The sequence below is a fragment of the Myotis brandtii genome, unplaced genomic scaffold (genome assembly GCF_000412655.1).
Source record: "Myotis brandtii unplaced genomic scaffold, ASM41265v1 scaffold59, whole genome shotgun sequence".
Lineage (NCBI taxonomy): Eukaryota > Metazoa > Chordata > Mammalia > Chiroptera > Vespertilionidae > Myotis > Myotis brandtii.
Window position 1 is genome coordinate 3,634,175 of NW_005370223.1, and position 10,006 is coordinate 3,644,180.

Here is a 10,006-nt window from a genome sequence, read left to right on the forward strand (position 1 = left end):
GAGCGCTGAGCGCCGGCTCCGAGCGCCGTGGGTCTTTACGCATTCCACGTCCACAGACTCCGACGAAGGCGAGGATCCACTCTCGGTTTTTTTGGCGGCTCGCAATGCTCCAGAGAATGTCCGCGGCTGCCGGGACTCCGTGCGGAAAGAGACGTTTGCCCGGCGTGGACCCAATGACCTTTTCAAGCTGTGCGCCTCGCTGCCTGGAGCGGGTCTGAGCGGCGCGGCGCCGGCGGACCTTTCCGCGGGAGGTGAGTGTCCGCCCTGGGAAGGGACTGCAGGCTCCCTGAGAAAGGAAGGGTGCAGGGGGCGCCGATTCTCGGCCCGGCGGTCCACAAGTTCAGAAATTGTGAGAAGGGATCCTGTGGATGCAATCCTGGGCATTGTTTCTCACTTGTCTGATCCCAGGCGCGTCATTCCCAGCGAACACCCATGGACACACACTTGTATGTACAGTTTTTAGTTTTGTTGTGCAACATTTAATCCAAGCATTCATCGGGTCTTCTTATAAAAGCTGATCAGCATACCCTGAGATAAAAAACCCCGTTGCCCCCGGGTGCCCTAGGATTCCACCTCCACCCGTCCCAGGGCAGCCGCGGCGCAGCGCGGACGGGCCAGGACACACAGCGCCCGCCTAGCTCACGCGTTTCAAAAGGGAAGTCATAGTTCAACCCTAGGTAATTCTCCAACCTTGTGTTGTTGGCCTTTTTGGTTATCCTCCCACCCTCCAGTTCTGGAGGAGGGGGCGGGAGGCAAATTCCCCCGGGTCTGAAACGCTTGGATCCTCAAGAAATAGCAGCAGAAGGAGTTGCGGTTGTAGAAAGAAGGAGGGAGAAAAGGGTGTTTGTGGAGGGAGCGCTGGATCCGTCTCCCTACCTGTTAGCAGAGAACAAAAGAGGGCTGGCGTTTCCCGGAGCGAGACGCCGCAGACAGCTCGTTTCTCTGCAAAACAAGCTGCAGTCCCGAGCAGAACAAGAAAATTACTCACGCAGGGGGAGCGAGGGAGCAGAGAGAAACAGAACCCTTATGCGGAAGGCATCTTAATTTAATTAACTCCTTGGGAAGGCAGAGGCGCTGCACAGGGGCAGGGACTTCGCTGGCGGTTTTTTTTTTTTCTCAGTTCACCTGATCCAGTCTGGCCATTTTTATTTCACTTTTTCAAAATGACCTCCTTAGATCCACTTGGACTGTAGCTTCTCTGATTTATGTGAAAATCCCATTGTGGCGTTTGGGCTGAAATTCAGCGAGCCCATCGATCTATCCGTCAGCCCTCTCAGACACCCACGCACAGGTTTTAGCAGATGACCCCTGACTGTATATTATTTTTAGATAATTCAGTGTAACGACACTGTTACCTAAAAGCGAGACTCCTTATCCAATTACCACCTACCCCTTTCTTCTCCAATGCTTTGAAAGCTTCACCGAACTGAAATTAGTATGTACACCTCTCAGTTGTTGACAGCCAGTGGGCTAAATTTTACAAAACTTCTGTACATGCCTGGAAATTCCTGTGAAGAAGAGTGATGAAAGAAAACCAGCCCCAGCTCCACTGAAATACTTCTGTATTTTCATTGGTTTAAATTTCTTTCCTTGCAAAATTAAAAGTAACCAATGGTCCCAAAGGGCCTGGTGGAGAAATGACAGCAAACGATAACTGTTATTGCCTGAGACAGAGTATGGGAGCTCCATGCTCAACTCCAGACAAAACGAAAGTACTGTAGCTCTCTGTAGATCGACTTAAAATATTTTTTTTGACATATATTTCCAGCAACTCGGCGGGAGAATGGAAATCTGAACTCCCTAATTATTTATGGCAAAAATGTTAGGTGGATATTTAGGGTTGTCCTGTTTGTAGAAGGGGTTCAGACGTCACCCATGGTCTACTCCTCTGTGAAGAAACCATTTGTCCTGCAAATTAAAATGAACACAGACTGTGAAATAGCACTTGTGTACCCCCACGAAGCTGAATTACAATGGAATCTTTAATTTTTGTGTTACGAACCATTGGGGGGAAAAAGGGGAAGGAAGATGGCATTCAACTTTATGCTGGCAGAATGAACATGTAACCTTTATGGCAGAGTTCACTTCGTGTATTTGGAATCGAAACCACAAGTTGTGGTAGTCCTGCAACTGGCAAAACACACACACACACACACACACACACACACACACACACACAGAACATGGTGGGAGTTGTGCTTGCCTCCTGTATTTATTTCTAAGAAATCTGGGAATACACCCAAATAATAATTTTGGTTTCCTCTCTATCGGGGAGGCTGCTTTTTAACACTAGTCGGGGGGAAAAGACTATTTTGAATCTCTTCTTGGCCCTCATTATGCAAGAAGAAGGAAATAAAGGTGCAATTTATTTTAATGGAAGAGGAAATAATCAGACAGGTTAGCAGGGATGTGAGGAGAATCCTTTTTCTAATCTCTCTAGGAGAGGGCTGGAGGGGTTGCCACCGAACAAAAATGAATTGTGATTTGTGGTGGGAAAGTTTATTCCGAAAGGAGGTTTACGGTTTCGGTTGAATGGTCTGACTGAGACCCTCTGACTGTTACACACCTCTCATTAACTCCAGGCCTGAACTCCCAGACCGCATACCACCAGGCAGAAGCGGCTCATTAATAAATCCCTGTCTCTGAGCCTTTCCAAGCACAGGAGGAGGGAGAGAAGGTGTGGGCCTGGTGGAGGCAGCCAGACCGCCTTGCCAGAGCGCTGTGTCATTAGCGCAGCCCCCTACGTCTGCCCTCAGAGCCACTGGCAACACCACACACGAGAGAAGAAAACTCAGGGGCAGAAATGGGTGGGTGGAGAGGGGAGGCTAAACAAACTCCCCCACCTTTCTGCTGGTTTCAACAGCCAGGCGGAGAGGGGGATGGCTCAGCCGGGCCCGCCCGCTCCTCTCCAGGGACAGCTTGTAGCAATGGAGTCCCGCACCTGAAGAGCCGCCCTCGGAGACAAGGTGCGGTTCCGAGGAGCCGGCAGAACCCGGTGCTATGAAGGGGTTGGCGGTGGGAGACGGTAGGCCCACCCTGAATGCACGCGAGGTGCTTCTGGGAACCTGGATCCGAAAGCAGACCTCCGTGTTGCCATTGGGGGCGCAGGGAGAGCAGAGTGTGCGCGCCCTGCCTGGGCCCAGGCCGCAGACCTCGGCCCCGCGTCCAGGTGGCAAGAGCACCGAGCACGCGTCTCCAGGGGCAGAAACAAGCTTCCTCCAGGCCGCCAGGACCTTGCTGTATCCCCCGCTGCGGGCCCCCTGCGGCTCCTTCCCCTTCCCTCCCCAGGGAGCCCGCTCTCCACCCTTTTACTCCCGAGGTCTCCTCGGGGTAGGAGCCGCTCCGGGGACCAGGTGGGGAAGCCGCTCGAGCCTCCCTGGGGCTTGGCGCTCCACCCGGGAGAAGGGTTTCGGGCCTCAGAGACGTTCTCCGCCCACCCCCACCTTCTCCCCGGGAGCCGAACCATCTGGAAGGGATCTTGGTGGGGGGTGGGAGTGGAAGGCCCCTGGGAAGGAGGAGGCGATTCCTGGTGGAACCCGGCCCCGGAGGTGTCACTTTTCTTTCCTGCGGCCCGTCACCGCTGATGAATGGGACGGAGGCAGAGGAAGGAAAAAGAAAACCTCCGAGGTCAGCGCGGGGCGAAGCGGGCCTCTCCGAGTGCTCGAGGGCCCGTGAGCCCGAAGCACCCCCAGCTGCGCTCCCGGCACCCGGGCCACTGGGCCCGGCTAAGTGCGGGGCGCACCGGGAGGAGCCGCTGCGCGGGCCTGGCCGGGTGGGACCCCGAGCCCGTCCTTCTCGGGTAGCTCCCAGGCGACAGGGGCTGAGCCGGGGCCTGCGTGGTGTTGGCATCAGGGTTGTGGGGGTTGACTGAGCTTCGCTGGACAGGGTGAAGTGGGGACCCGGCGCTGCCTCTGCTGGAGCGCCCCTGCCCCCTTTCCTTCTCCCGGACCTGAGTCTCCAGCTCCATCCCTGCAGGAGCCCGACCTTCCAGGGGGTCCCCAGCTCACAGGGGACCTTTCCTGGCCCGCCTGACGCCCTGGCCAGGCGCAAGGGTTCCCCCACCACCTCTTTGGGGCGCGGGAGGAGGGTGGGGAGGACTGCGAAGGAAGGTGTGGTAACTCGCGCCTGCGCCAAAGTTCAGACCGAGCTGGTTTGGATAACAATCACGACTCTGCCTCTCTCTCCCTGTCATTTTCAGGGTGTCTCTGCTGTCGCCTCTCTGGGTTTTCACGGGAGCCCCACACCCACGCGCCTCTGAGTCCTGGAAGAAAGGGGCGGCTCCCTGCGCCCCCCGGAAGCCCGGAAAATGGGGAGCAAGGCCCTGCCGGCGCCCATCCCTCTCCACCCGTCGCTGCAGCTCACCAACTACTCCTTCCTGCAGGCCGTGAACACCTTCCCCGCCGCCGTGGACCACCTGCAGGGCCTGTACGGGCTCAGCGCCGTGCAGACCATGCACATGAACCACTGGACGCTGGGGTACCCCAACGTGCACGAGATCACCCGCTCCACCCTCACCGAGATGGCGGCGGCGCAGGGCCTCATGGACGCGCGCTTCCCCTTCCAGGCTCTGCCCTTCACCACTCACCTCTTCCACCCCAAGCAGGGAGCCATCGCCCACGTCCTCCCAGCCCTGCACAAGGACCGGCCCCGCTTTGACTTTGCCAACTTGGCCGTGGCCGCCACGCAAGAGGACCCCCCGAAGATGGGCGAGCTGACCAAGCTGAGCCCGGGGCTGGGCAGCCCCATCTCGGGCCTCAGTAAATTGACTCCGGACAGAAAGCCCTCCCGGGGGAGGCTGCCCTCGAAAACGAAAAAAGAGTTTATCTGCAAGTTTTGCGGCAGACACTTTACCAAATCCTACAACTTGCTCATCCACGAGAGGACCCACACGGACGAGAGGCCGTACACGTGTGACATCTGCCACAAGGCCTTCCGGCGGCAGGACCACCTGCGGGATCACAGGTGAGAAGGAGCCGGAGGTTGACCGCGGGAGGTGCGGCGAGGTCGCCCTAAATACCAAAGCCTGAGACACCCCGAGTGCCACGGAAAGCCCCGCTCAACTAGCCTGGATCCCAAAAGGCCCCAGCGACCCACTAGTTACCTTTCCCCCTCACCGGCCATTGCTGCGTTCTAGCTCGGGATGCACGCGGGAGGTCCTTTTTTCATGCTTTGGCAGCTAAAACCGGGTGGGTTGGTTTTGGTTGTTGTGATCGGTTTCTCAGTTTCCTCCAGGTCGCCCTTGGGGTAGGGGTAGCAGGTAAAGCCTGGGGACCCCAAATCCCACAATGGCAGCCTGGAGACCATTTCTGGATGTCTACTCTGGGCCACCCCCAACTGGGTTCCCTCCCTTCCCTATCCCCTACCCCCACCCCAGCATGCTCTCCAGAGCCTAACGCCCGGACCTTCTTCCTTTTACATTTATTTGCTGAGGTCGGTCTTGAGATCCCAGAATTTAGACACAGTTACACCCCTTCCCCCTCCCTCCCCCCGCCCCGCCCTCAGGAGCTTAAACTCTGCATTAATCAACGGCCATTGAAGAAATACTAGAAACGTAAATGTTTTCATCCGGTAAAAACTTCCCAGCAGTGGGGGTGGGGTATCTCTCTTGGGGCTCCACTAGCTGTTTGTTACCCAAGGTGGGACTTGAGTGCCGATCCTCCGTGGCTCGTCGGGGATTCGCCAAAGTCAGCCCCCGCCCCCCACTCCCCCTCGCTTTACATCTTGATTTGGCCCGTTTAAATCCCTGGCGAAATCCTAGAGGCCAAGAAGGGCTCACTCGGCAGGATTTCGAGCTCCAGAATACGCCAGAGAGGGCGATCAAGTGTAGATAAAACCGACGTCCAGTGAATGTTGGGAAGAGTCTGTTAGTTGAGGTTAACCATAAACAGAATTACACAGGGAGGTGGGGGGGAAAAATACAATCTAAAAACATACATAATGGGAATCCTGTTTCTTTTGTCCTTTCATGACGTCGAGTTCAGTAATTGTCAAAAGTGTCTCCTCACTGTGGTGGGAAAGCCATTTCAATGAAACCTTATATTGATTTTCAGGTATATTCATTCCAAAGAAAAGCCCTTCAAGTGTCAGGAGTGTGGGAAAGGATTTTGTCAGTCTAGAACTCTAGCCGTTCACAAAACTTTACACATGCAGGTAAGTTTGTTTTCTTGTTAAAAGCAAAACAAAAACAGTGACTGGTTCCGTTTTTATCATGTTTGCTCGACAAAAGGTGTTCAGTGGCAGAGTCTTCCTCTCAAAAGACTCTATTTAGATTATTTTTTCTAGGTGGGAAAAGCAATACTCCGTTTTTTTATACATAAAATTAATCCTATTTAACATAAAACAGTGTTATGTTTTCTTAAAGAACAGGCCACTCTAGTCTACATCCTAATTTTAGAATTATATTATTTTTATCCCATCTGCCCTGCATGTAAGGCTTTCGTGTTTGGGAGGAAATAAAGGTAATTTTGATAATGGAGTCATGGTGAAATCCCATATGCTCTCTCTTTCCCAGGGGCCTCATAATTTGTAGTGTTCAGAACATGGAGGAATAGTTTAATTTTCCAGCAAAGAGGAGACTTATTACCCGGGAGAATGTCGTTCCTTAAGAGAGGATTAGCGTTTTTCCTTCCCCCTTTTCCTGCCCGTGACATGGTGATGAAATGTAAAGAGCTGGCAATCACAAAGCCCACCGCGGTGGCCGGCAGCCCGGTTATCAGTGTAATCGGCCCCGCTGTGTGCCTGCGCGTGTGTGTTAGTGATTGGAGGATTAGGGGCAGGGATTTGTTCCTCCAAGTGCCCGCTTTTGTTGCCGTGCGTGCGTGTGTTATGTGATACCAATGAGACAACTATTGAGAAGGGTGCGGTGGTGGTGTGAAGGATTAATCCCTTTGCTTGCTTCACATCTGAACAGGAATCTCCACACAAATGCCCCACATGTGGAAGAACCTTTAATCAGAGAAGTAATCTGAAAACTCACCTTCTCACCCATACAGACATCAAGCCCTACAGCTGCGAGCAGTGCGGCAAAGTGTTCAGGCGAAACTGTGATCTGCGGCGGCACAGCCTGACTCACACCCCGCGGCAGGACTTCTAGAGAAGCCCAGGATCTGTCCCCGTGCCCCCCTGCTCCCCTCTCCCCAGACACCCCTCCACACTTCCCACCCGGGGGTTCCACCCCCCCCCCAACCCTTCACTGACCCCAGCTCTGCCCCTGCTGCAGCCGCACCTGCAGCTCCAGGGAGTTAACTCAGCTTCTGGAGGACTGAGAACTGTAGACAGCCACACACGTACATCCCTTCACAGAGCATATGCGAGTTCCTTGTAGATATGCACAGCTCATTTTAGAGCTCTGTACATAATGTCGTGGGTCTTGGTGTTGTTGTTCTGTTTGTTTTTGTATCTTGTTGGATGCACCTGGATATGGAAAATGGAAGCCAAATTTATCTTTAAAGACTGTATTTTCAAAATAAAACTTTTTTCTTGTTTCAACTCTCCTGCAAAGGGTCTTGCTATTTAGCCTCTGTTTCTCCTCTGTGCTCTGCAAGAGTGGGCTGCCTCTAAAATAGCCACTATCGAAGGGTATATTTCCCCCCTAGGCTTTAAAAACAAGACCTGCAGTTCTCTTACTGGAACTTCAGCTCTTCCCTTTTTGTACTGTGGCATTTTGGAGTTGGACAGCTGTGCTGTCCTTTTGTATTATTCCTTCAGATAAAAGCCACATGATTATTATTAATAAGCTGCAAGTCCAATGACTGCCCCACTTAAAAAAGCACAAGGTGGGAAGAAGCATAAGAAAAAAGAAGAAAAAGGGAACTGCTCACCATTTCATTTCTTTAAAGTCCTTGACCTAGTGTCAAAGTTTATGATGGGCAGCTTCTCTTGCCATTAGACTTTGAACACTGTGATTTAGCACTATAGACAGACTTTACCCTGCCTTCAGGGGAGAGGTCTAAGACCTGCAGAACACGGGGGTGGAGGGGGGTGGGGGGGGGAGAATACAACCTTCAGAAGATGGAGGCCGAGAGGAGAAGAGAGAGGCCACTTGGTTGTGTTTGCACAGAATATTTCTTCCAAGGGTGGAGAACTTTTCTTCCAGAAGTTTCGGATTTCTCTGCAAAGCAAACTGAGTTAGGCCACCAGCAGGGGTTCTGTCACTAGTTGGCCTTTTGTCCCTGGGAAAGTGCCAGAAATACAGGTGACTCTGTGTATAAAACTCACGGCAAATCTGTAATCACCTTCTGAGGCATTTCAACTTTTCCCAAATGGCTTCTGGGGAATATGACACTGATATAATGACAACCCTGTGTAGGATTTGGGAGGAGGACTTTGGCTGCAGGTAAACAGTAGTACTATGCGGAGTCTGGAAGGAATAATCACTGAACTTAAAGGGGGAACATCAGAGGAACCTGTAACCCAGTGGCCCAGTAGGGTCTCACAAACTTTAATACTGAACAGCAGCGTGAATTAGGTATTTTCAGAGGTTTTTTTTTTCCACATTTGTACATTTGTGTGGAATGGCATGTTTTATGTTCAGAGTGATACTAGGCAACATGTCCTATGTTTGCACCTTACAATCCTCCAGAAAGGTAGGTAGGGATTTGAGGACTAGATTCAAAATTTCTCACCAGTGCCTTGTTCAATAGGACTGACAAGGAGTTTTCAAAATTGTTCTGACTCACTGCTTCCTCTGTTCTCAGGGGAGCTAGCTGGAAGTCACTTCTGCTTCTCATGAGAGATACCTCTCTTCCACAAAGTGTCCACTCACCAGCCTGTGTGTCTACTACCCGCACAAATGCATTTCCCAACATGGGATGGGCCTAAAGGCTTCACTGAGGAGAGACGACAAGGACGGGTGCATATGTGTGTGGTATTTAGAGGAATGAGACTGTTTGTTTTCTTTTGTTTGTATAGAATTAACTCAGTGACCTCCCTATCCCTACTCTCTCAAGATCCTGCCCACTTTGGCACAGAAGATTTGAATGCTTTGGGCAGGGTTACACATGGACTGTCCCTAAAGCTTTCCTAATCCTGCAGGCTTTTTCCATGTGGTCAGTTTCACAGCCCCACCCACCTCGACTGACTACAAGCTTCAACAGTTCCATTGCACAGGCTTCAGTCACATTATCAAAGAATGACTCTTGCTCATCATCAAGCTCAGGCGTAGTCTTGAAGTCCCGGTCACAGGGATCTGGAGATAGGTATAACCAGAAAACGATCCCTCTTCATTTGTCTTTGTTGAAAAAATGGGAATCAGAAGTGAATGAGGAAAATCAGAGAAGAAAGTGGAGAAAGCAGTTCCCCTTTCGATATATACATTACTTCACAATTTAAGGCTAATTTATCTATGCAGCCATTAATTTAACAAATGCTTATTATGTACTTTTCATTTGCCAAGCCCTGTGCTTGGTTCCAACGATTTTCATGATCAGTTTCTGCCTTTCCATATCTGGTGGGACATTTTAGAATAATTTAAAAATCTCTAATAGGACTTAGTTTTATAGCTACCCTCAACCTACACTCTTCAGGATCTCGGTTGAACTTTAAAACAGTGGGTTCCTCTTCAAATTCTGAGTGTTGTTTCTTCTTTAGAATGTCCAAGTGTGCAGGAAGTGAATCTTACATGAGACAAACTTATGAGACATCTAGAGAAAATGATACATGAGTATCTTATGAAATTGGTCTGCTGTGCTTTTTTTTGGTGGATTTTGGTGGTGGTTTTTTTTTTTTTTTTGGTGAGGTTTTTTTGCATAGAGAAGAGTCATTCACTGAGTTTCAAGATTAGCCTGTGTTTTCCTTACAACCTCTATCGCAGTCCACTCATAAATCAATACTCCTGGCCAGAAACCAGAGTGAGAAATATCACAAGTCACAACCACAGTGCGGAAGACCTTTATGAGCACTGTACTGAGCTATGACTTTAATCTCATTTTACAATCTATGTGCGGGGGCGGGGGGGGAGGTTTAAAAATAATTTCTAGATATGAATCACATTGTAAAATAATTGTTA

At 51.1% G+C, this 10,006-nt stretch overlaps 1 protein-coding gene across 2 annotated transcripts; it reads left to right on the plus strand.

Moving 5' to 3' along the window:
- Window positions 1–7,488, plus strand: OSR2 (odd-skipped related transciption factor 2). Of its 2 annotated transcripts, none has more exons than XM_005879264.2 (4): window positions 1–251; window positions 4,199–4,962; window positions 6,051–6,150; window positions 6,911–7,488. In XM_005879264.2, the coding sequence occupies exons 2-4, from the start codon at window positions 4,307–4,309 to the stop codon at window positions 7,091–7,093; spliced, it is 939 nt and encodes a 312-aa protein (XP_005879326.1). In that variant the 5' UTR covers window positions 1–251; window positions 4,199–4,306; the 3' UTR covers window positions 7,094–7,488. The 2 variants fall into 2 exon arrangements, with proteins under 2 accessions (XP_005879326.1, XP_005879327.1); XM_005879265.2 differs by having other exon boundaries at window positions 6,993–7,488.
- Window positions 7,489–10,006: the final 2,518 nt, after the last annotated feature.

Bases quoted from the DNA above. Each gene is read 5' to 3' on its own strand.
- OSR2 (XM_005879264.2), top strand. From the start codon at position 4,307: ATGGGGAGCAAGGCCCTGCCGGCGCCCATCCCTCTCCACCCGTCGCTG. The intron at 4,963-6,050 runs GTGAGAAGGAGC...ATTGATTTTCAG, and splicing joins GACCACCTGCGGGATCACAG to GTATATTCATTCCAAAGAAA. The intron at 6,151-6,910 runs GTAAGTTTGTTT...ACATCTGAACAG, and splicing joins ACAAAACTTTACACATGCAG to GAATCTCCACACAAATGCCC.